The sequence below is a fragment of the Rhipicephalus sanguineus genome, chromosome 1 (assembly GCF_013339695.2).
Source record: "Rhipicephalus sanguineus isolate Rsan-2018 chromosome 1, BIME_Rsan_1.4, whole genome shotgun sequence".
NCBI classification, from domain to species: Eukaryota; Metazoa; Arthropoda; class Arachnida; order Ixodida; family Ixodidae; genus Rhipicephalus; species Rhipicephalus sanguineus.
Window position 1 is genome coordinate 133789020 of NC_051176.1, and position 26628 is coordinate 133815647.

The window sequence follows — 26628 nt, forward strand, 5'->3', positions numbered from 1 at the left end:
GCATACGTGCACCTGCTTTTCTTTAACATGAAGATACATCTAAGTCCACGAGAGTTCTTGCATTTCACCCTCGTCGCGATGCGGCCACCGCGGCCAGGAATCGAACCTAGTCGAGCTTGTGATTAGCAGTGTAACGACTTTGCCGCTAAATCACAAGAGCGGGTAAAAAACAGAATCTAGCTAAACGGAAACGTAGAGACCAGACCACTGTGACAGGGAACAGCCAGCTATTACTACAATCAAGAAAACTAAACACTCCTATCAGTCAGGCGCGTAGCCAGGATTTTTTTTTTCGGGGAGGGGGGCAGGGCAAGGCCTAATTGTTCGAAAGAAAGTCTTTCCATGGCAAAAAGAAAAACAATGTTGCCGGGGAATATCGAAGGATGGAGGAATTTCGGGGGGGGGGGGGGGTTGCCCCCCCCCCCCGAAAGACTGATAGCAGGCACGTAGATAGCAGATTGATAGCAGGCACGGAGACTGATAGCAGGCACGTGCCTGCTATCAGTCTTAACCACTAGATATAATCAATCACACATGTCTTAACACATAGAAAAATAGTTTTGAACTTTTTAGCGGAGGATGATTGCAGAGACCAACTGGTGTTTCCCCTTTAACAGTGAACCGGACTGCTGTATGGGTTCGACATGGATAGGAATTATCTTTGTTTCTTAATGTTCGTTTTGCTACTTTCCTTTGTCTGCTGGTATGTACCATGCATGCTGGGTACTGCATCTTGTTCCATGAATCCATTTTAACTAAAGCTAGAAGTGAAGTACATGTTTGTTTTGTCTTGCTTTGTTTCCTTGAGAATGCGTAGCTACTTTTTATATAAAACAGGCTATTTAAGGGAATCCGAAGCGTACGGATTACAAGGGAATCGAAGCTGCCCCATTAGCCGGAGACAACCAACGTGCGTTTCTGATATTTAAAAGTTGCTTGTTTAACGTGCTGCACGCGTGCAGGTTCCTTCTTTAAGGTGGTGCTGTCGTTTAGCGCGGTGGCCAACACGGAGAAGCTTTTGAATGTACAAGCCGAACGCGGCACCGATGCCTGGCGTCTGCGGTTCCTGCACGGACTACGTTTCCTCAGTGCGAGCTGGGTCATCCTGGGCCACAGTTACCTGACCATCGAGCCGACGGCTGTGGGAGAGCTTCTTCGTATCGTCCGCTTTGGGAAGAACTTCATCTGGTGCCTCGTCGGCAACGCCTATCCATCAGTGCAGACCTTCCTCTTCATGAGGTAGTATGCTTGACAATCGGGGCAGCCTGCCAGGCTGCCTATGCCTACCGTACATGGACTGACAATCTGAAAACAAGAGAAGAAAAACCCGGCCGCTTTTAAGAGCTTCACTCCAATTCCCAAGGCACAAACAACGAAAATTTTGTGCTTAAGTAAACGAAATACACTGGGATGTAAAGTGCTCCGAGTACACGGCAATGACGACTTAATTAAACAATTGTGTGAGTGCGCATTCTTATCTTTCTCTATCTAGATTTTTTTCAAAATTTTTAATTGTAGCGTTATCTGCGTCGTTGGATTCATGAGTTTGAAGCAACCCTGTCTGTTCTGGAGGATGCATCGTAAGTAGTTGAAAGTTTGACCCCAACCACAAAAACTGAAAGTAGGAGACATTTCGGTGCCCGATGCGTTTCGTTTTCTTGATTATCAGAGATCCTCTGATCCCTGATACTGATACTGATTCACCCCCGATCGATCGTCCAGACAATGGAACCCACACTCAATCGCAATGCGGCAACTTTCCGTGCGTGCATACTATATGCACGTTGTTTACTCCACGTTTTGTAACATACACAGCCAAAAATTTTTCTTTCATTTAAGAGCGGAGCTCCTAAAGCGTTTCGTCGCGCCGGGATGAGCGAACAGAAACTATCATCATCATGAGTCGACACGCGCTCTCTTCGTCCTCTTTTTCCTCTCAGTACTCTTTTTCATCTTCTGCTTCGCTCCCAAAATACGCGCACCGATTTCTCCGGCGTGGCCTGTAATAACCCTGATGGGTGCGAGGAGGGAACGAGTACAGAGAGAGAAAAAGAAATAAAGCGAGAAACAAACATAGAGACAGAAAGAACGATATAAAGAAAGAGAGAAACTTGGCGAAAAAAAATTCTTCAATCAGGCCACGGGATTCTAACCCACGTACGCACGATCCGAAGTCGAGCGTCTTAACCACTCGGCTATCCAGGCACGCTGACAAAACATAGCATAGCCTTTGTATAGTATCGTGTAGCAAGGGGGTAGAAAAGGGAAGGGAGGGTGAGGAGGAGGGGAGAGAGTAAAGCATAGCATATAAAGAATGAGAGAGAAAGAAGTAGAGAGCAAGAAATGTAGAACGAGCAAGAAAGAGAGAGAATCAAAGAAAGAGAAAGAGAGAAATAGACAAAGAAAAACAAAGAGGAAGCAAGCGAGAAATATATATATATATATATATGGAGAGAGAGAAAGTGAGACAAATATAGGAAAGAAAGAGAAAGAAAAAGGGAGAGGGGGAAGAAAGAAATAAACAGAGACAAAAAAGACAGAGAAAACAGAGAGTTGAGAGCAAAAAACATGGCTGATCCCTCCGTCATAGGAACCGGTATAACAGGAAAGTGAAAAATGTATTCACAGAGGTAGTTAGCGTTTATTGTGCATTGTTTCGTCACAACGGCGAAGCAATGAATGCGATAGCAACAAATTGGAATGTCACGCGAAGAACGGCAAGCAGCTCGAAACTTCCAGCCTGCTGCTCAAGCACAAAGGACGTACGAAAAGAACACACGCAGGACGAGCACCAACTAACAACTGTCACAATTGTTACTTTTTGTGTTTGAGCAGCGTGCTCCTTTAGCAAGCATGTTAGGGTAAACGCGGCCGCTGCAGCGAGCGAAGTGACCTTGGTGCACTCTGTAACTTCAACGTAAACTTGCGATGAAAGCACAAGACGTGCAAACGGCCCCCATCCCGAGATAAGCGCGTGCACAGGGGCGACCACGCCCTGTAAGGCAAAGTACAGGTGGGGGCGCGCGCGCATAGCAACGAGCGGGGCGACAACCTTTAAAGCGCGGGAGCCACTGTAGCGCGGGCTTCTTTCGTGCCCTTAGCGCCATCTCGCTGGTGATAACGAAAACAAGTGCCTTCGAGCTCGGCGTACCGCCAGCGATAATTGGTGTGTATAAATAGCGTGCCGTTAGTATGCAGAAAGACGTAGACATTGTGGCCGAGTCGCTCCGCGCCGCGTGCTGCGGAGCGAGTGGTCGTCAGTGAAGGACGCCAGTGATGGATGTCAGTGAAGTCTTGGTGGACTCCGGCACAAAGCACTTTCATGTTAAAAACAGAGAAGCAGAGGAAGAAAGAAAGAAAGAAAGAAAGAAAGGAAAAAAGAAAGAGAAAAATAAAAAGAAACAAAGAAGGCCGCCGAGCTCTGCACTTCCTTCAGGCTTGGCACCCCTATAGTGCGATCCTGCCTTAACTTCATTCATCTTTATTTTGAACAATGCTCCCGGGCAATAACCAGAATGTCTCTCATTATTATTAATGTGGTCCGTGTCATGTTTCCAACTACTGTACTTAACCTATCTATCTCGTTAGATAAAAGAAGTAGCAGCCAACCGTGTATACTGATTTAAAAACCTACCTTCATTAATTTTTTTTTACTTAGCATTTACGACAGCTCGTGGAAATTTTTGGTGCACGCTTCATTACTACTATATTATTGTGTAGCGTGTAATATAAGTACATTGGCGAGTAATTGAAAAAAAAAAACTTCGATGACGCTTGAGCATCGCCTTCAAGAGTAGAACGCATTAGCGTAATCGGGCCCCGTGCGCATCGCCTTTAACCGTGCCGCAAGGAAAGGAACATTTGTGCACGTAACATTGGCCGTTTAAAACTATCCTAAAATGCCTCTTGCAAGTACAGTTGCGAAGTGCCCACTACGCCATATTATTCCTTTTGCAAATTGGCGAAGTACCCATTACGCGTCCATAAGATGACACGCGCACCTGCGCAGATGCACACTTTGTAACGGGTGGACAGCTTTAATCCACCCACTCTTTGCGCAATTCACATGTGTTGATACCTGGAGCGATTCTACGATTCTCCCACGCAATATTACATGCGTTATAGAGACTCCTCTTACTATATACATGCCATTCTTATAGCGTTCTTTAGGCGGGAGCGCTAAGCACTGGCGTGGCTCTTTAGAAAAACACCAGCTTGCCACGCTGAAGGCCTGCGTTCGAATCTCACCTGGGCGGAATATTTTTTGTTATTTCATTTATTTGCACCTATCTCGAATTTTCACCCACGGACAACGCCAATTTTTCGCTCACAACCAACGACGCCGCCGACGCCGACGCCGACACCAGAATTTCTGCGAAACGAGCTCTTTAACGCTATCGCGTTAAAATTCGAATGTGGTGTGCCGAGCTCGTAACAGGGACCGGCAGTCATCGACTACTAAGCAATCACGTCAACGTCACAGCTAAACATTAAGAGAGAGAGAGTGGCAGCTGAAATAATCATTTCTTCTTTTTTTCAACACCCGAGAACATAACTTCCTAATTTTTAAGCAATTTTCAATGTACAATTTTTTGTGTACATAACAGAAGGGAAGAACGAATGACGTGATACCACCAAAGATGAATGAAGTAAGACGAATGCATAAAAAAAAGCGGGGAAAATAACCAAAGGCACTTCAAGACGGCTGCCCTTTACGTAGGGAAGGAATAAAATGACAGCATAAAGCTCTTCAAACTAGCAACAGTAAACCACATGCGATTTATTTGTCATATATTCTATCCGTTCCAGCACCAACGCTAGCCTGGTATACATTAATGTAGCGCCGCTGATATCACGCTGGCAAGGCAAAGGTATACGTGTACATTTGGCTTTAGGTTTCGGCACTCATTCATAGCATACTTCACGAACAATGCTACACAAAATGTCAATGCATTTCACGTGCACAGATGCGGGATAGATATCTCGCAAGCCCACGCTTGTATCACGTTTGCTCGTGAATAGTCTTGCATTGAAGAAAGGCTTCCTTCAGCGTAAACCCAACTCGAGCCCATAAGCAGCTCTCTAAAATGCAATCCAATCAAATAATCCATTCAGATTAGCGAATTAATAAAGCTTGTTAGTTATGGGATTGAATTATTTCTGCACTTGCTGCAGTCGGTTACTGTGTGCTTCCTCCAATTTGTATGCTCGCTCACACCTCATAAAAAACACCTCCTACGGGGTTTTTTTTTTTTCAAAAAATCAATGAATTGGTTGTAATAGGATAATCAGTGTCCTAATAATAACTTGTTACCGTAGGTACCCCTTTAACCTGTCGACTGCGCTTATCCAAATTAAAATTGCTTTAGCTTCGTGCTGGAACTCCACGATGTTGTGAGGATAGTATATGATGTGCTGGAACGAATGTTTCATATAATTCTAGAGTGCCTTCGCTGAAGCGCTGGTGTGCGATAAACAAAAAAAAAAAGCCCTTCCGCTACACGACAGGAATAATAAGCTGTAACAGTAGACTAAAGCATAATAAAGTGCCTCGGTATTTTACGCTATTTGTTTCGAGGAACTATATAATCAATGCTATATTTCGTTATCTTAAAGGGGCCCTGCAACACTTCTTCAGCATGGTCAGAAAACACTGCCGATCGGTAGTGGAGCCTCCCGATAACACGCGAGCCAAACATTATAGCGCAGCACGCGGCCTGGGATTTACAATAAATTCTCAAAGTCAGCTAAAAATCGCTTCCTCTTCTCTCGATAAATGATGCTATTGACTCAAAATCGCTGCGTCATTGACACATCTTCCACGCCATTGGCTGATTTGAACATCGCGCTCGGTAGTTACTGCGGCCGCCGCGGGAGGCCGTCACTTGCCCGCGCGCGCGCGCGATCGCACTGAAAGTACGCCGCGCGTTCGAAGAAAAAAGAAAAGAAAAAGTGCTCAAGATCACGAGGCGCGCGTGACGTACATTCTTCCCCCGTGCCACCCCTCCCTGCTTAGCTTCCAGAGCTTTCGTCAAAACAAAAGAGAAAGAGAGAAAGCAGTTACAGTATGTGACAAATCTTTTTTAACTGCGCTCGTACTGGACGGATTCTAAAAATTTTTGCGGTGGTCGATTCGTGAGGAAATAAGCTCCTTTAGTGAAGCCATTCCATGGCTACTTGGAAAAGTCTTGCAGGGCCTCTTCACGCCTTGCTGTCTTCCGAAGAGCTTGCGTTCAAAAACGCGCAACTGGCGGCCACACCGCCCGCTGATCCCATTATGGTTAAACTCGAGAACTGCGAGGCCATGTGAACAACTGGATCGCGTTTCCTAGATTGCACGAGTTAATGAGGCCATTAATCGCTTATTAATGATGTCCGAAGTTGAGAGAACCTCTACGCTGATTGATACCGCTTTCGTCTTTCCTTGCAATACTTCCAGCGGATTCCTACTGAGCTTTAACATCGCTACGCACTTGAGGAAAAGGAGGGGAAGCCTATGGCTACCAGTCACCCTACTTCTCATAAGAAGATACATAAGGTAAGAATATCTTCGTACATACCTTAATGCTGCTTTAAAATGTTATAAAAAGAGAAAAGGAAATGACGGTCTTCTATTTATAGTCATGTTCTTTTTCTTGGTAAACTGCCACGATTGTACAAGTGCTATACTACCAGGGTCATGACAAACAGATTGATGTCATAAGGCAGGTCACAGTCAAGGAAATAGGCTTCCCCGTTGCGGTTTCTGCGGTATTCAGCACTGATGGGGCTTTCATTTCTGGCAGCATCGGCGCTTTGTTAAATTTATTAATATAAACGCCGAGATAAAGAGGTCGAAGCGCATAGTGAAGATCCCAAGTTTGTGAAAACTATTTTGGAACGCTTTCCACTGTTGTGTTTATTATTATTATTATTATTATTATTATTATTATTATTATTATTATTATTATTATTATTATTATTATTATTATTATTATTATTATTATTACTATTGTTGTTGTTGTTGTTGTTGTTGTTGTTGTTTTTGCTTCTGCTCTTGTTAAACTTCCTACGAAATGAACTTGAGTGCCGAGCGCTCATTGCGAAGTATTTGGTACCGACGTCTGTGTTATTTACTACTTGTTCGTTCGCAACAATTGCAGATTTCTTGCGTTCTGAAAAATACGCCCCGGTATAGTCCACCGACATTTCCCTGTTTCACTTCTGAAGCAGCTTACTTATCTCTTTAGGTGCGGATTTTTGCAAGATTTTTTGGAAACCACGGCGGTAGTGACGCGAATCAGCGCCGGTCACTGCAGAAGAGTAAAGCACAGTGGAGGGTAGGGCGGTGTAGGAGGCAGACAAGAAAGAAAGATGGAGTCCCAGTAAACGGCATGACAACAGCAACACTGACGCGCGCAACGGTTTTATTCCCTTTCTGTCCGGAATGTATACGCGTCTAAATTTGAATTACTGTGAACCAGAATAATTTTGTAGTGGCAAAAACGAGGCGCTTTCTGTGGGGCTATAGAAGCTGCCGCCGCGGGTGGCACTGGCGCAGCTAGCCCGAGGTGCCGCGGCTGGGAAATGGGTACAGCTCGGTGCAGCTTCGCAAGCTTTTTCCTTTTTTCCGGTGTTTCATCGTGCGTTAAAACCACGCAACTACGTAGCGGTCGTTTCAGTGCTACGGAAGGTTATTTTATTATTTTTGGCAGAGTGAGACACATAATTAATTTACTGTACAGTTCTGCGTCGCTTTTTTTTTTTTTTTTTTTGAAAATTCTGTTTGTGACTGGTTTTGTGTACCGAGAGCACGTACCTGACGCTTGGCAAAAGCTGCGCTGTAAACAACGGCTGTGTCACTGGCAGCCCCGTCGTCCTGGCAGCACAGCTTCTCGAAGGAGAATGGGGAAACGAAATTCTTCCGTCGTATGCCCCCTGGTTTTTTAGAGCAGCCGAGCTTCTAAGCATGAATTTATGACACGATTTGGTTGACATTACTGCGTTCAGACTCTCTCTCGACCAGAGCCGAAATCCGTGCCTCGTTTATCAGTCTTCTGCAGTTTAAGAAGATTTGTATGACATGCGTGAGGGCTATTCGTTTTGCCTACATTTTCTACAGTGACGTAGTAGTGCATAAATTCTTCTCGATGGTTTACATGTGGACAATTTCCGCACATCTACACTAATGCAGAGAAATGAATGGTCCAGCTATGTATATTCTATTTCAGCACTTGGAGTGCCACTTCATTTCAACGAAGAGACTTCAGAAAAACTTCGTTTGTTAAACATTTTCTTTCGATTCACAACATCCTGTCGTAGGACAGGTTGTAGGGAAATTTCTTAAAATGTTCGATGCTATGACAAATGAAATATTGAAACAACAAATGTTAAAATTTATTTAGTGTGCCAGACTAATTACCGAATATTTTTTCTTTCTCTGAAACCTGAAATGATGTGGTCACGGACGGATTGAGAGAAAGGGTCCGGATGTCCTGACCCCACCCCCTAATTTTCACCCCCCTGGAAACGCCCTGTATCCGCCCCTAGATGTGGCTATGAGCAAATGAAAGAAAATATCCAACAGAGATAACTTTCTAGGTATCGCAAATAATTATCACAAGGATAATACATCAAGTAGGGAGTCTGCTTCTCACGTACTGATTTAAATATGCCACAACGTTTTAAAAATACACACACTTATACGGAGAACAAATTTTGCACAAGTATTGAATCCTCAGACATAAAGTAATGACAACAGCAGGAATGAAGTCGAAAAAAGAGCGGAATTGGCATAAAAACTAGACTCCTCACGACAACCTCACGTACTTCTCTCTCCTGTTTAAATAACAGCTTGTCACAGAGTTATTGTACGTGATTATATGAGGTAAAGCCCACCACTTCTCATGAAAGATGCTGAAAGGCTTCTTTCTTCTGCGTGTAGTGTCAAACACCAGAGAATCGAGGTCAGGATATAGTATTCAGTTTCGTCCACAGCCTTGGAGGTCGTCTGATATCAGAGAATTCGCTTGGTGATTGCCGACAGGGCTCGAGTTCGGGTCAGAATAATGGTCTTCGAGCAAGCTCGCTTCCCGCTCATTGTGACGAGACGGCCCAGCTTTCTTCGTCGATCCATACGAAGGAACACCGCGATGATTTCTCTCTATACGGTCTTGGTTCCATCTCAACCTTGGAAAGGTATGCAGAGAGGTCCGCTGAAAGCGCAGCTTGAGCAGGCCTTCTCCGAGAATTTTCACTTCCTTACCGCCGATTTCATGCATGTAATCGCGAACAACAAAATTTTCTGCGAAGTGCTTCTTGAAAACCGCGGATGTGTCGGCAAGAGGCTTGTCCTCACACTTCAGGTTTCGCTTCCAAACCTCCAAATGGTCTTCATTCTTTGGCGCTGTAATATTTCGTCCGAAATTATGGCAATGGCCGAGGCAGCCTGTTTGGCTACCCGGTGCGAAACAGTGCGTGCTCGCCTTCCTTGCCTGCTTGCTCCCTATAGTAGTGGCTCCCACCCACTATAAGCAATTGGACAATTCTTCTTGTCCATTACAATATCGAGAGTTTCATTTTCTTCTACCACAAAAAAAAGTATGATAGAAGAATCGAAAGTCACAGCGAAAAAGTACGCTCACAGCGGCTGCTCTAGGATTCCCGCCATTCCCGCTTTCTCCTCGGTTAAGCGACAACAGCGCCACACGCGGCGGACAGCTTTTTTTGGTCTCACTTCCTCCCACGGGCACCCGCTTCGCCCTTGCCACTACAAAAACCTTCTAGAACACTGTACTAAAATAGCATTTCCTTGGCTAGCACGACGGATTCCGGATTCGTGAAGAATCCAGCTTCCGGTGTAACGTCACTCACGCATACAAACGCGAGTGACGTCCCACAGACGCCCGTGGCTAACATCAGCGCGCACATATGTATACACCTGATAAAGACGAATAGAAACGCTTTCCCGTTCATTCAAATTTTAACGCTGGTATGACGTCATACGTGTGGTTTCTTCTCAGGCCACGTGACTCTCCCGCATGTGACAGTGACCGGAAGTTACGCTGCTTCGCTCTTTGGGGTATGGAAACACGCAGTACCGAGGCCCGATGCATTAACCACGAGGCCACAGGCGCATGAGCCAATAAGTGTAATACAACGCCTTTAAGAATGTCCAACGTGCAAGAAAGCGCGTTTGAAGGCTTGGCGCGTTTTCGCAGCGCTGATGGGATGTCGCCGAGTCGCCGTCATGCCACTCGCATGGACAATTATAATCGGCACCATTCCACCGCTGCAATTTTTTCTCTTCGCCAGGTTCACCATGTTTTGGTTGAACGCGACAGCGACAAACAGTGTTTTATTTCTTCTTAACTGCAACGTGTTAGCACTATTACAAATATCGTAATTACCCTGTGAGCGGACACCACAACGTGAGCATCTGAGTGGGCACTGAACGTGTCGAGGCTGGCGTGTTCCTCTCTCGCAGGTTGACGGCGCCGCTCATGTTCGTGATCGGGGTATGGCTGCTTGTGCCGCTGGTGGTTGACGGGCCGCTGGCCAAAGAACACCACCCGTCCATATTCGCCACTTGTACCCGCAACTGGTGGCGGGCGCTCATACACATCAACAACTGGAGCGACCTGCTCGACATGGCAAGGGTGCCTTCGTGCTCTCTGGGCCACTGTTCACGTGGTTCTTGCTTCCGCGTGTCGCATTCGCGGTGTGTCGTTTGCATGTGCAACGCCGATTTTTGCCGAGTGTCGCCTTACTAACTATCTATTGCTTCGCATTTTTTCGGGCTTTCAATAACTCCCTCAAGTTAGTGATATCCCGGGCCGAATTTCCTCTAGATTTACTAAGTCATGTCCACGCTAGGATAGTGCGCAAACGTGGGCGTCTGCAATCTGCGATGATGGAAGTTAAGCAGAAGATTAAAAGACGATCTTGGAATGGTGCAGTTCCATGAAAGTCAGCGTATGAAAATACCCAGGTGGAAGAAATGTCAGCCAAACCCGCCAGCCCACTCTAGCATGTTGAAACGTTACCAACGCAGCCATAACTATTGTCAATTGCCACGTCTCTTGCCCTGCCCCGTATCTTTGTGTAATATCTACTAGCCCTTAGCTCAACGTCAATCTTCGTCAACTTCAACGAAGTCAACGTTGAAGTTGTCTAAAAGTGATGTTCAGACGAAGTTCACTAAGATTCATACTTAAGTGAAGTTCGTCACAAACAGCCTCGCGCCTTAAAAACATCTAACATCACAATTTGCCGATCTGAAGCAACCATTTCACCTCCCTAGCTATGTTTTCGGGCATTATTTAGTCACTTATTTACGTGATGCACGTTAATACCTTGCTGCTTCCAAATATTGTACAGGTGGTCTTTATTGACGCTATTGTCGCCCTCATCTTGGGGTATTGGCGCATCGAGGGGTATTGGCGCATCAAGCAAGAAACGGGACAAAGCCGCAAAGTCGTCCTGCGCCGAGAAACAAGTCAGTAACAGTTATATAAAGGTAAAAAAACGGCCACGGTCAGAAAGCAAAACCATGTACGCGCTATAATACGGTGCACTGGCGTCACCATGTCATTTTCGAGTACTAGAGTGGTAAGAAGCTACGTCCGTGACCTCACGTAAATATAATCTCATGATAGCTGGCGAAGCCGCCCGAGCTCTTGAGTAATTCAAGCCGGACGTGCTATATGGTTATTCCATGCAGACTTCGTCTATCTTGTACCACAGCATTGATGTGGTTGCTTCAGTGAAGTATAGCGCTCTTTTTTGTTATTACTGAATGAGTGTTAAGGAGATTGCTCCTACCTGCAATATAAAGAGGACAACGAACTCTGGCAACAACAGGGCATTAAAGTGCTCAAGAGTTGCTACGAGTAATTCATGGGTGGTGACACCAACTACAAGTGTACAACCAGAGTTGTACGTAATGCATTACAAGTAACCGATTACTTGTCATCAATTACGTTTTCCTGTAATTTTGTAATATAATCGATTACCTTTTCGAAACTGTAACGTACTGGGTAAGTTAATTACGTTTTCTTGTAATTGATTACCGGTAATCAATTACATGTTTTTTTAAATATGCGACCGCTCTCTAGGGACCCCCCCCCCCCGTCCCGTCAGACTGGGGGTCCCTACAGAGCCTGTTTTTTCGCCTCTTCCTTGGCCTTACCTGCAACGCCTTACCCGAGCGCCAGCAGCAGTGAAGCGCGACGCTTCATAGAGGACATGGCCACTAGCATCGAAGCACTGCGCAACTACGAGCTGGTGCGCAAGGTGTTCCTACGTTGTAATACCGCCCTTCCCTCCAGCGCAGGCATTGAGAGTGTTCAGTGTAGCAGCTGACCTCTTATCGAGGAAACGTAGAAGAAACTGCGACGACAACTTTGAAAAACAACATCTGTTGGAAGTTAACAACGTGTAACACTATGTCACAGAAGCCACAGTAAGCCTGCCGGCCTTTACGCAAGCCTCCAGCCTTCTCTCTGCCATGCAAGCCACAGTAGTTCGCTGTAGTTTGGGTAAACTTGTGTTATTGTGTTACGGCAATAAAATTTTGCAGGAAAGTAAGCAAAAGTAATCGATTACACTTCTGTAATTGCTCAGTTACTTCTCTGGGGATGTAATTGACCACTGTAATCAATTACATTTAAAGGAAGTATTTGTTATTGTAATCGGTTACTTATTTTCTGTAACGTGTACAAGTCTGTGTACAACCCTAATTCACCGGTCAGCACATCCAAGTACAAAAAAAGCCAGTGACAAAAAATAACAATTTTTCTCGCTGCACTTCCATCGATGTAGCCATTTAACTGTTTTATAGGTGCTTGAGCATGGCTATGAAGGGTAGGAAAAGTAATAATCATATGACTTGCATAGCATTATGCTTCGAGCTCAAATGAGTTACAGTAACGTCTTCGTATCGTAAGTTTCACTGTTTTCTGATATGCCTAACTTAGTAGTGTGTTCTTCTGGGCCTCTTGGTAAGGCATGCTATGCAATATGCGAAACCAGCGCGCCGTCCATTGTGTCTTCTTTATGCTCACTAATCAAAAATGCAAATGTACTCGTAAAACGAAAGTCCCGTACACTGATATGCTTGCAGTTGTCCAGCTTATTCGTAAAATGTTAGAATTACAGTTTTCTGTGAATCTACTGACAGTTATTAGTCGGTCGTTTTTACTGTCGTCATCTTCACATCTGTACTCATGCAGTTTTCTCGTTTTTTTTTTTAACGTTGGTCTTGTATAACTTTCAGTTTCAACTACGTATCTTGATTTGTTTTATGTCACTTTACTAACGAGAGGACATAAGGAATAAATAATAGTGCTTTAATCTGCGCACTGTCTAAATACCTAAGGATGATTTTTTTCTTCTTTATCAAAGTACGCTCCAACTTCATGTCTTAAGTCTCCAATTCCGCTGTGCAGTGCCTCCAGCACAGCTGGTACGTAAGCGTCGACTGGCAAATCTACATGTTCATCTGGATCATTCCTGTCGTCATGTTGAGGTAAACGCAACCTACCATCTCATCTCTGCTCACGGACCCCTGTCGAGCAGAGACACACAGCGTATGCTTTCCTTACAGCCACCCGAGGATAGGCTTGCTCTGCGCGGGGGGCCTGGCGATTGGCTCGTCAGCGGCCGTCACTGTCAACGCTTACTTGTACTCCTACCAACCGCTCCCTTTGTACGGCCAGCCTCAGCTCGAGTAAGCACCCATCATTTTTATGGTTTTCGAGAGAAAGTCCTCGACTGTGCGATCGTTGCTGGGAACAAAAGACGGCGGCCGCTGCATGGGAAAGTGAGCAGGCGACGCAGTGTTCGTTTGCTCATGTCGTGTATAACATAGCAAGCGCAGGACAGGAAGAAGGCTACTATGAGCTCTACCTGAAGTATGTCGCAGTGAGCAACTATACCACTTATCGTACTGTGTCTCCCCACGTTGTTCAGTTGCGTGGAGTCATCGCAGTATATCTCGCTAAGGGCCATTTTAAGGACACGCCATGCAGACGTTTTTTCGGCTCTTATGTCTCCTTTTTCCAATTCTATTTTACAATTTTCATATTATACATTTTTTACCCTTTTTGAACATGCAACATACACTCTATCTTCCACTTCTATAACGCGGAGAGATTGTGCAACGTAATGACTTGAGTAGATTTTGATTCCTTCTTGCACGGCCGGAAGACCGCGCTTGGTGCATGCGAGCTCTAATTCTTATTCGTTCGTGCAGCGCACCGAGAAGTAGTCCTTAAGGAAGTGTTTAAGCGCTGGCGTGTCGAGTGCGTCCGACTTGTGTGTGGCGCTGTTTTTTGTCGTTATTACATGGGGGTTCTCCTTTCAATCACCGCGCTTACAGCAAAACGCTGGACATGATGAAATTCATCTACTACCGGCCGTACGTGCACGTCACCTCGTACGCTGTGGGCATCATGCTGGGCTACGCAGTGAGCGCGCACGTCGGGCTCAAGCTTCCCCGCTGGGCGCGTGCCGCTCTCTGGACGATGTCCACTATGCTGGCGCTGCTAGTCGTCTTCGGTCCCTTCAAGTGGCTGCGCGGTGACTCGTGGCTGGGCGCCGACGCCGTGGTTTACGCCGGCTTTAGCAAGCTGGCTTGGGCGCTGTCCCTCTCCTGGGTCGTCTTCGCCTGCGCATCGGGCCGTGGAGGTAGGCAAGTCCGTGCGCCACGGTACATTCTTTTTGTAGTGTTTTTTTTTTTTTCTCATGCTGATACTATTTGGCTTGAGCTGCAAAACGCCATGCATTATGGAGAAGAGAAGATGGAGAGAAAGAAACGCACAAAGTAAGAAGGGACACACGCACATTCTCACACCTGCTGAAGAAAAGCTGCTTAGAATTTAGAATTTCCCCCCTTTTCTTTTCTGTCTATCTCTCTCTCTAGATATGCAGCAACTGTGTAGTGTGTGCTCGCAGCGCTTACAGCGCTTGGCGAATTTTGCGCAGTTGTGGCGTGCTGGTATTAGGCTGCAGAGCTTGAACTCCATTCAGGCACGGAACTCGAACGGAGCTCGAACTCCAGACAGACACTGAGCTCGAAACCGTCGCCTGCGTCGAACTCCATCATGAAGTTCGCGGCAGGCACATGACACACATTGCAAAGCCAGCACGTTGCCTTTACGGCTAACAGCCCTATGCACATATTTAGCGAGCCGAATGCGATTGCGTCGTCTCAGTGAACTGTGGGCCGTGGTGGTGTGCTCGCAGCCGTGCTGCGAGCACACTACATTGCGGAAATGTGCACCTTACAGTCCGTGTAGCTCTTTCATGCGGCCTATTCTGTGTGGCATAAATGTAATGAAAGCGCTTACAGAGTAACACATAAGAACTGCGCTAATTAGACTGCCGCGCTTGTGAAAAAAAAGGTGAATGAAACACCTTTCTCCACAAATTGAATAAGTGGCGCTCTCCTTGCTATCATTTGGCACACTACCAAGAAATGGCATCGACTTTCCAGATATAGTGAATTTCATTTTCTTGAGTACCAGGGCACATACAGGCTGTTTCAGCCAACTCACCGAGTAGGAAAAAAAATATAGGCGCTACGCGTCTCGAATTGACGCAGTATTGTTCTGAGCTATATAGAGCACGTCAGGATGTTTTTGTCAATCCGCCAAGCGCGGTAATTTACAAAGACTGCTTAGTGAACTTTTTAAATAGTAAATCTAGCGAAAAATGTTCAACAAAAAATTGTAGCGCTTCTTCAGAAACATGGAATTTTTTAATCTATTATGAGATAACACCCCTGCTTAATTTTTTCCAGTCTTTCTTTAAAGTGCGCGAATTAAAAAAAAAAATACCAGGTGAGTGCGGCCTAACGCGCGACGCTTTTCGTGCCCTCAAATGTAAGTTGAACGAATTATGAAAGTCTGCTCTGTGCACCTCCGTGCTTGTAAAATGCTTCGCACAACGTCGATTCCTGCAGTACGTGGGTTCTTCGTTTTTTTTTTTTTTGTTTTTTTTTTTGCCTCTGTATAATAAACAGCAAGGCACAGAAGTTGCAGAATGTTGACAATTGCAAACCCGTCTCGTGTTTATGTCGAACACTGCGCACGACCACCGGATCGACTCAGTCAGCTCTTGCTCTGTTGTCCCGCAGGTTTCGCCAACAGATTGCTCTCCTGGAAGCCTCTGATTCCGCTGAGTCGGCTTTCGTACGGCGCCTACCTCATCCACTCACCGCTCTACCTCATACGGGCTGGCATCATGAGAGAACGATTGTCCCTGCAGCACTTTAATCTGGTACATTTTTTTTTAAATAGTGTTTTGGTCCAAGCTGCCCGTGTTAGATGCAAAACATCCAGCGTTATCAGAGGTTTACACTCAACATAAATATTGCATTCAGATATGCACGGACAGCTCACCCTGTGTTCAAAGTAGAGCTGTGCACGGGCCGTATTTCCGAGCCCGAGCCCGGCCCGGGCCCGCTGACTTTGTCGAAGGCCCGCCCGAGCCCGACGGCGAAGGGCTGCGAGCCCGCCCGGCCCGGCCCGACGTGCGAAAACACAATCCCGGGCCCGGCCCGGCCCGGCCCGGCTTTTTGAAAGTTCGCTGCGAAAAGAGAACATCGTTTTCCGGTAATTTGGCATTTTATTGAGCATATGAAATATGATCAAACGACACACGACGAACAGTCTCTATGACACTGATTACAAATTGTCGTGCAAAAACAGCAAGCAGTCCAACGATTGCGGCTTCAACGAAGTGCGGCGCTTTTGCATTATGTAGCCCGCCGAACTGAAGTTACGTTCGCTGCTTGCACTCGTCGCCGGAATTGCTAATATCTTTTTTGCCGGCCTGGCAAGCTTGTGATATCTCTGCTGCTTGTTTTTCCAGAAGACTAAAACTTCAGATGGACAGGAGAGCGATTCCATAGAGAGATAATCAGAGAGCTCATCTTTTGTAACTGCTACATTCTCACCACTGTCGCTCCACTCGCTGAACAACTGCGATGGAAAGGAAAAGCGGTAAAGGGCGATCGCGGAAAAGGCGCTGTATGCGTGCTGGAAAACTTCTCCCGCTCATTCTCTATATTTCGGGCTTGAGTCGGGCTTTGCGCCGGGCCCGAGCCCGGCCCGATAAAACTCCAAGTAGCCCGAGCCCGGCCCGGGCCCGAGGTGAAAATACGTCGGCCCGCCCGAGCCCGGCCCGCGGGCCGGGTCGGGCTTTCGGCCTACCCGGAGCCCGTGCACACCTGTAGTTCAAAGGTCTACCAGAGCGATGTTGAATTCAGCGTATGGGGACTAGGTGATACCACAATAGCAGCTATCTCACCGTAGCAGAACTTCGCGTAATTCTCTGCGCAATTAAATGTATATTAGCACAAGGACAATCACGTCAACGGGTAGTTTTCAGTGAATCTTAAGCATCACTGCTCTCGCTAAGAAACATAAGATTTTGCACAACGAGTGACGCTTTATTATTTGAAGAACAAAATACCTATGGCATTTCATAGACTTCAGAGTAATACACTACGCATAAAGATATATTATATAATGTGTGTAGTGAAGTGTCCAATTCTTACATGTTAAAGTACCTAATGTAACTCCTAATGTAACAACCCTCATCAATGACATTTAAGAAAATAAGTTGACATGACCTGGTCAATACTCCAGTGGGCACCAATTTAATGTGGAATTACTGGGAATTAAGCGGCAGATGCTTCAGCACACGAAGTGTATGAAAGATATCAGGCTCTGCTCTTTTCTTTGTACGAAAATGGTGCGCGTGAATAATTCGCCATGGCGTTGTTGTTCCCAGAGTGTCTCTGTATTTACAGCATGGACGTCGAAGCGAAGTACCCAGCGCCTCTACGAGGCGCCAAGATGTCGCCAGATATATTTATTTTGAAAATGTTCCCTTGTGAGACTCAGTCCTTACCTTTTCAAAGGTTTCTCCAAAACGAAACATCGTACTTCTTATCTGTACCAGCGAAATGGCGGAATTGAATTCTAACGCCTGTAGGAATCAAAGATTTCGTGCCTGAAATTTTGAAGCTCATAAATCCGTAACTCTGCACCATAAACAGATGTCGCCGTTATGTAATCTGCATGCGTTGCAGCATGTTAAGAGGACAAATTGTGCATATGATCTAATCTAGTGCCCAGAAGGGTATTTATATCGACGAGGATGTCACGAAGGTCAGTCGCCAGTCGAAGTATAGGCGACTCAATGCGCGCTTCACCTTGCTGGCCTAAACGCAGGTGAAAGACTTCTTCGGATGCCTGACAATGTCATTCCTGATGGCATACCTGCTGTACCTGGTGTGCGAAGCACCTGTCGCGTCACTGGAAAAACTGCTGCTGGCGCCCGTGACTCGCAGAATCCAGGCAGCGAACTCGCAGAAGGACGCCACGAGCGACGCTCTGCATGGCGAAAGTGGCCGGGAAGAGGTCTGCGTAACCGTCGCCTCTGCACAGCATTACATAATCACCGAGTCCAAGTGCCGCCTCTAGAACTTGTGTTTTTTTTTCTTTTTTTGAGCGCGTAGGAAAAAGCCACACTTTAAAAGCAAGCACTTTGAAATGTTCCAGCTGCATCGTCACGCGGGCACCTGCGTCGTCCCACCATGCTCATGTGAACGACGCGACCTTTCCGAGCGAGACTGATTGCGCCCGCCTTCATGACGAATAGCCCTTGTACAGATTCGCGTTTGGGCACTTTTCTTGGATCACTGGCTGTGTGCAACTGTGTGACGACAGTGCTTAGTCGTATTTCTCGTCTCTGTTCAGTTCGGTGCAAGTGACCGAATGCGCGTATCCTCATTGTCATACATAGTTAAAAAGTAGTGCGTTGGCAGCCACATTTTAATTTTTGCCGTATGTGACGCTTAAGGCATTGCCTTTTCTGTATAGATTTTCTTTTCTTTTTTTTTACCCTTTAGGAGGCAATACTCGGCAGCCTTTGCTTTTCTTAATCTTAAATTAACGCTAAAAGTTCAGAACAATTTTGCGGTAGAAAAGCCGTTGTGCGACTGTCGCGGAAAAACATGGTCTACTTGCGGATACTTTGGGGAAATCGCGTGTTTTCGGAGCGCCAGCTTATACCACTTTCAAAAGCGATATATAGTCCTTGCACGCCATGCTTAAGTACAAACGCTCCTGCGAATGAACTGAAAAGAAAAAAAAAGAGTAATTTTGTCTCTGTTTGCTAGCGACACCGCTTAGTTGCAGTACAGAAAGCCTTTGTTGTAATTCGTTGCTCGGCAAGCAGGACACGCTGACATTCGAGAAACGAGAACCTTAACAGAGCCCGACAGACGTAAACGAGAATGTTCGAGTGGTCGACCACTTTGTTGCCCTCAGCTGGTGAGTCAGGGATAAGAGTCGTGCTTTGATTTTAAGATATGATATTGCTGTAAATTTAATGCGCTTGATATCATCAAAAGATGGAACTAATTGTTCATTTGTACATATGAAAAAAACATCACTACCTCTTAGACTCGGTTATATATATCATAGCTCATATATGGCGCATCCGTTTTTATTTTCCGCCATTCATCAGTACAGTCTTAACAGACCAATCATGCTCATCTCCCCTCACAACCTTCTTTACCACCGGCTACAGCACTCAGAAGCTGCTGGCATTCGCGAAGCTGAACGTCGATGTACCGTTTTATCACAACTGCGTACGGCTCAATAAGCACCAAATACCGGAGCTCGGTCGTGCCAACTTTCTGGTCAATTTCACGTGACTTCTGGTCATATCTCATCTACCGCAACTATTAAGGGGGGTGTAGTCGCAAGTACGCTGCCATATATATATATATATATATATATATATATATATATATATATATATATATATATATATATATATATATATATATATATTTATATATATAAAATAAAAGTTAAACGCTATAGTACTGCGCATTTTTAATAATATACAGACAGTGTGAAAGGGGGCGTGATGCAATAAGTCATTCCGCCATACACTTATGTACATATGTGCCGAGGAGAGAGCTCACACATAACGGGTTTTTCGTCAGCTGTGCGGTTAAGCTTAGGCGAACGAATAAGAGAGCAGACAAGTAGTGACGTCGAGATAGACGGGAAGTCCCTCTGTGATTTGCCAGCATCCGATAATGCCATGCGATTAGCTTCACGCGCCAAACTAGTAGACATTTTTGTCGTTTGCTTCACATTAGTGTCCGTTTTTTTTTTTTTTCGACATGTTACTAGATCTCAACTCGCCGCGCTAATAGTGCGGAAAGATTCGATCTGTAACCTAGGAAGCTCAGTCGATGCCGAATCGCATGTGGAGCCATGCTTACACTCGTTAATTATTGCACTAGTAAATTGTCAGCTTCATCAGAAATGTTCACATATTATAGTCGTTGCCCTAGGTATCAGATAATTAGAACCCTGTTCGTGTCATTTAAGGTGAAATGTACTCTTGTAGTTGAAGTACCTTGTTTTTCTTTATTACGTTTATTTACTCACAAAGGTAGGATCTATTCTACCGTCCATCTCTTACTTCATAATGTTCTTGAACAGTTCTTGGGCTCTGACAGTGCTGCTTGTCGGATTTCCTTTTTTTTTTTGTAAATGTAATCTTAAGTTGTAAACGGAGGCATGCTATCTTGGAGCGAAATACTCGAATACCCGTTCATAACACGTAGTTACCTGAGTGCTACGTGTTAATGGCAAGCCTTTTGATGCAACCTATAAGCTACCTAAAGAAAAGTTCCATGAGTTCACTATTGATGAACACTACTTCTATGAAGAATTCTTTCTACAAGAAGTCGGCCGTTGCGCGGCGTTCGTCCAGCTTTAGCGCCGTGAGAACAAAAAGAAATAAAGAAAAGAGGCATTTCGCAGCGCACTACTTTCTTTACTTGCAAGCATATGTGTTGCAAGTATTCCGCATTCGCTCAGTTGAGTTTCAGACTGTTCTCCCGAAATTTTTTATCCAAAACCTTCTTTCCTGTACTGTCCATCGTCACTTCGGCTTATGTACATAACTTGTAAATATTTGGCTGCATACCGTAATACACGCTTTTTATTCAAGACTGTCATGTCATTAAAGATTTTTTCTGTCATTGTGAGTCCTTTGTGTGACTTTTTCAATTTTCCCCTGGTACGTCTTTCACGCATATCAAACGGTAAGCTCTTACGTGTGAGTGTGAAACAGGTAAGGACGAGTGAGATCACTTGAGTGCTTAGAACGACAGAAAGTTGGAACTAGTTGATAGGAGATCCCCCTCAGCTATTTTTCTCGGGGACGTCAAATTGACGGCCCAGCCAGAGCGAACCGGTTCCAAAATGAGTTTTTGCAGAATACGGTTCTCGTTTTCATGACACGGTCGCACTAAGCAGCGTTACAAAGATATAAACCTGGCCGTATCCGCAGCCGCTCATCAAAGCGATAGCTAAGTGTTCTGAACGACAAGAGATCGAAGTTGCTGATATATTACGAGCACTGCTTGACTGGTTCCAATATGTCTGTGACTTCCTATCAATCAATTTGTCACTGATGATTCGACAAATTGCGCCAGGTTAAATGGCACAATTAAATTTTGTCATCAGAAATGAAATCAGAAGGAAATTATATATGATAGCACAAAGGGCAGCGCTTTATTTTAAGCCCGAGCTGGCCGCCTGAAGGTAACAATATATTTACAAAAAGCTCCTTAAAAGCGGCAAATGAAAGCCAAATTTTAGATGCGAAGCAGCTCTTTGACTAGCCTGTGTAACGCTGTCCCTCCGTCCGCACATACGCGAGGCAACGCGCTTCCCTCGGCGCAGGTGTTGGAGGGGTGCCAAGTAGGTCACGCAGCAGCTGGGCGTTGACGTCACGCTCCCCTCGCACGCTTCCCTCGCAGGTGCGCGCGTACTTCCCTCTTTCCCTCACCCGCCGGAGGGCCCGCAGCTGCCGGCTCCAACGCCCGCTCGTCTCCCGTGTCTGCGTTTCAAACAAACGTTTACACCAGTAAACGCTACACCGAGGTTCGCTTCAAACGAATCTTCCAGCGCTCACCGCAGCACCCGCGTTAGCGCCGTTCAACCCGTGACGGCACCCGTGCGCAACGCTGCTGCTTCGCATCACATCAGGGTTCCCTTCGGGGAGATGGTCCAATTTCTTGCTTTGTGAATTTTATGCCTTAATAAAGCTGTCGGTGTGTTTTAATCATAGAATTGCGTCGTAACTGCCCTATAGGATAACGTATAATTAAAACAGGTGTCGTTAATTATGATCAATCTTGTCGCCTCTTCAAACTGCCTGGTTCCAATTCTAAGGAACTAGCGCCCCACCACGGTGAAGTGCCAAAACATTCATCATGATCAGCCTGTCTACGCCCACTGCAGGGCAAAGGCCTCTCCCATGTTCCGCCAATCAACCCGGTCCTGTGCTTTCCGTGACGTTCAGATCGGAACGCGTTTTTTAACGCGACAACGTTGAAGAGCTCGTTTCGCAGAAATTCCGGTGCCGGCGTCGGTGTCGGCGTCGTTGGCTGTGAGCGAAAAATCATCTTGTCCGTGACCGAAATATCGAGAAAGACGGAAATAAAATAAATAATAATGGGTTCGTTGGAGAACTGAACCCAGGCCGACAGCGTGGCAAGCAGGTGTTCTACCACAGAGCCACCCTATTGCTTGAAACTGCTTCGGAAAAAAGAAATACTATATGAATGTCCTGTACTGGAAGCAATCTCCTTAACGCATGTAATATTGTGTGGAAGAAGCGTAGAATCGCGCCAGGCGTCAAAACATGTAAATCGCACAACGAGTGGGTGTTTTAAAGGCCCACCCATTACAAAGCGCTCAAGCATGTTTAATCATCATCAGCTGCAAAAGCATCAACAAAGTGAGCAGCTGCGTAGGTTCGCGTGTTGCCTTACGGACGCGTAGTGGGATCTTCGCTGATTCGCAAAAGGAAGTATGACGTAGTGGGCACTTAACAACTGTACTTGCAGTAGGTATTCGCAGACGCAAGCATACTTTACGAGGTCGCTGTCACTGAAGGAAGCACGCTACTTTCGATTGATGATTATCAACTTTGAAAAGGCCTTTTCAACGTTTGCGCTAGAAACAGGGAAAAGCCAGAGGACTGAACGCACAGTGGGAAAGCATTGGCCACTGGACAGTGTGAAGTCTCCAAAACGACAGGGGTTCAGCAATGTTACTGATTTCATAGCTCTAATAGTCCGCAAAAACAGACATGAGCTGGCTCATGTCGTCAGTTTCAAGAAACACTAAATAAAAATCGGCTTAAATTATTTCAGATTGTTCTGTTAAGCTTACGCGATCACCAGCGATAACGCTGGAAGCTTCCATCGCTGATGTATAAAAGACGACGCGTTCCGCCGACGATCAGACTATTGACGGCCGACGACTGTAATCGCCTCTATCAGTCTACAGCGTGCTTTGCTTGTACTTTGAGTTAGTTCTCTGGGCACAAGTTAGCCCAATAAAGTGTTTCGTCTCTACCATCTGACTGCCGTCTTCTTCATCATCGTGACAATATCAGCACATGACAATATCAAGATGTCTCGCGCTCCCGGGGGCGTGACACGTTGACGTCTCTCGCTCCGCGCCAGACAAGACCTTTGTTAAATGTGTGATGGGTGCGGTGCACGAGATACTATTAACCTGAGGTAAAGTATGTATCGTCCAAACCGGTCGATGTATCACTGACCGCTTAGAGCATGCCATTTCAATGAAGGAACAGGGTCATGTTTGCTGTTAAAATAGGAGTTTATCGGATAAATCCGAATTGTCAAAATTTTTACCGGCGAGTGTTTATCGGATTTTTTCGGATTTATCTGAAAAAACCGAGCCCTAACTATAGACAGTCTTGCGCGCGCCCCGCACTCTTGTCGGTCTGTGACGCCGACAGTGCTTGCGGAACGGGAGAAACATCCCAAGGAGTCCGAGCAAGCAGTAAACGCCTCAACGAAACACTGCCAACTCAGATGACCTTCGGACTTACTACAAAGTTCCAAAATATGTTCAAGGCTACGTTCGCCGCTATACTCGGTCAGAGGCACGTATGCGCGTGCACGAGAATGGCAACTAAAGCATCTCGAGTTTGAAATTCTGGTGTCAGTGGTCCTTCAAGCAAGTCATGTTCAAAATTGTTCAGAATTGTTTTCTTACGTTATTTTGTTTAAAAAAGAAAGAGGGGGGGGGGCGGGGGTGCAGGTGAGTTCTTTCGCGTTTCAACAATATATGGCAATATAGGAAATGAAGAAGCGTTAAGAGTTAGGAAAATTAAGCGCTAAGAAGGGGTAAATGAAATACAGATCCAGTTTACATAGTCAAAAAGGTGGAAATAGATGCTGCACTCTGCATACTGTTTTATCTTTCATTTAAGGCTGCAACAAGGAAAAATAAAAGAAATGGAAAGAAAAAAAGTAATTAACGCAGCTTGCAATAAGTCGCTCAAGGCTGGGTCACAGCAGAGCTGGTGGGCACCTAGCTGGTCCTGGCTTGGCTAGGCTTTTGTATACGCTCTCGCCTCTCTCTCTTTACCACCCCTTGCTATACTATAACTAAACATAGCTATATACTTGCTCTCATTTCTCTATCTATATTTTTGTCTATGTTTTTCCTATCTCTTTCTCTCTCTGTCTATTTCTTTCCCCGTCTTTCTACTTTTTCTCTTTTCTTCCCTCTCTCTCTTTCTCTATCTTTATTTATATCTCTTTCTTCCTCCACCCTCTCTCTCTGTACTCATTCTACCCTCCTTTCTGTCCTCCTGGCCCTCACTTCCCTTTCCCTACACCCTGCTTTACTATACTATACAAGGCTACGCTATGCTCTGCTAGCATGCCTGGATAGCCAAGTTGTTACGACGCTCGCCTTCGGTTCGTGGGTACGCGGGTTCGAACTAGCCTCGCAAACAAATTTTTTTCGCCAAGAGTTTCTCTCTTTTTCTTTCTTTCTTTCTATGTCTTTTTTTATCTGTCTCTTTCTTTCTCTCTCTCTGCACTCGTTCTCTCGCCCATCAGAGTTATTGCATCCCACGTCGGAAGAAGATAGCGCGTGCATCTTCATGATGATGATGATAATAATAATCTATCTACGACACACGGCAAAACCTCGAACATAACACCTCTGCTGTAAAAAACAAAACAATAACTTGATATCTTAGCCCGGCTTATCAGTGGCACTCAAGGATACGCTATCCACCAAAAACTTTATACGCTTACCGACAGAAATCTTCCGAATTAAATGCTACCTATGCCAGCAGTCTCCTTCGTCAGATCTTGCTGAGCATGAAAACCGCAGTCACACTGGTGCAATATCAATTACTGAGACTGCGGTGACCCACTGCTGCTTCCGAGAAAAAAAATAAATAACGCTCGATGGAAGCGCAGTCACGTCCTACGGAAGCCATACCGTGGGAAAGAAGAAATAGGGAGCAAAATTTCCGCGTTGTATGGCCTATCTGCTTCAGCTTGGAAATCCCAGTAGCGACGTGCTCCTCTTAATGAGCGTATGAGCAGCCCCCGATTCCCACTGTTTCCACATGCTATGGCGATCGGCGTATTAAGCAGCGCCTGAATGCGCAGCAAATAGCTAGAGTTTTTTAAGCAGGTATACAGCCAATAGCGAAAGACGTTGCCGCAATGCATGCGACGAACACAGGGCTAAATGAGATCGCTAAAATGGCGAAATCGTCGAGGAATCATGCGGGCGCAATAGGCTGTGGAGTGCGCATTGACCTTTGGTGTTACGTACGTTATGTCATCCTGCATATGAGCCTAACTATAGATCAGAGAGCCTGCGTGAAGACACGTGGACTTAATCAATGGTCTCCCGCAACACCTACGTTGCGGTTAGCTGGAAACCTGCTCAAGTTTCCTCCTTATAGCACGCACGTAACCGGGGCCAGTTACGAACGATTTCCTAGCATGTACTGTTCTCCACTCGCAGATGGTCAACAAGAGAGCTTATATATTTCAGATACGTGCGTTGCGGAGCATGCAGCTGGACTTGCTCACCCTGCTATAAAAGCTCATATCGTTAGCAGACGCTGAACGTTTCGTGGTATTTTCGCAGGCAATGCAATCAGCACAAATTAAAGCGCGAGCTGCAAATAACTAATGAAAACGCCTGTTCCGTGCAATGATATGACAGGCTGACTCGCGCAGTTCTTCTGTAGCCAGTTTCAAAGCATGAAAAGAAAGGGAGAGAAACCATTTACGAATGACTCTCATTTCCAGTCGTCACTGCCCGAAAAGAGTTTAGATCCGCTCTTGGCATTTAGTGTATTGGTCTCCCCCTGTTGCCAAAGCATATAGTAGTTCTAAGTGCTTGTTTTGGGTCCGGAATAAACCACTTCGAAAAATGTAGGTAGAACTAGTAACGCGAACACGTACCTCAGTCGTTTGAGATTTGTTTACATTCAGTTGTATACTTATGGTGCCTGTCAGAAAGCCCCTACTTTTGCATATCTTCAGCACATCACAACCTCCCGCCCTTTTTAACACGAGTGTTTTATGCCGGGGTCCACCAAGACTTCACTGACGTATTTCCGTCACGGGTATGACGTTGGTAAAAGGCACACTAACGGATGGGAAAGGGAAAAAACTAGAAAAAAAGCGTTACAGCTGGGAATCGAGACCCATGACCTCTTGGTCCACGACGATAGGCGCACGGC

The 26628-nt window shown here is 45.7% G+C and overlaps 1 protein-coding gene across 1 annotated transcript in view; it reads left to right on the forward strand.

Annotated features, from left to right (window-relative positions):
* Positions 1 to 19768, forward strand: part of LOC119379295 (nose resistant to fluoxetine protein 6-like) — a 61631-nt gene extending 41863 nt beyond the window's left edge. The window contains exons 6-13 of the mRNA XM_037648566.2: positions 963 to 1239; positions 6440 to 6538; positions 10466 to 10631; positions 13428 to 13507; positions 13586 to 13708; positions 14360 to 14667; positions 16118 to 16260; positions 18222 to 19768. Of these exons, the coding sequence (XP_037504494.1) occupies positions 963 to 1239; positions 6440 to 6538; positions 10466 to 10631; positions 13428 to 13507; positions 13586 to 13708; positions 14360 to 14667; positions 16118 to 16260; positions 18222 to 18473 (1448 nt within the window). The 3' untranslated portion in view covers positions 18474 to 19768. The remainder of the gene's footprint in view (positions 1 to 962; positions 1240 to 6439; positions 6539 to 10465; positions 10632 to 13427; positions 13508 to 13585; positions 13709 to 14359; positions 14668 to 16117; positions 16261 to 18221) is intronic.
* The last annotated feature ends 6860 nt before the right edge of the window (positions 19769 to 26628 follow it).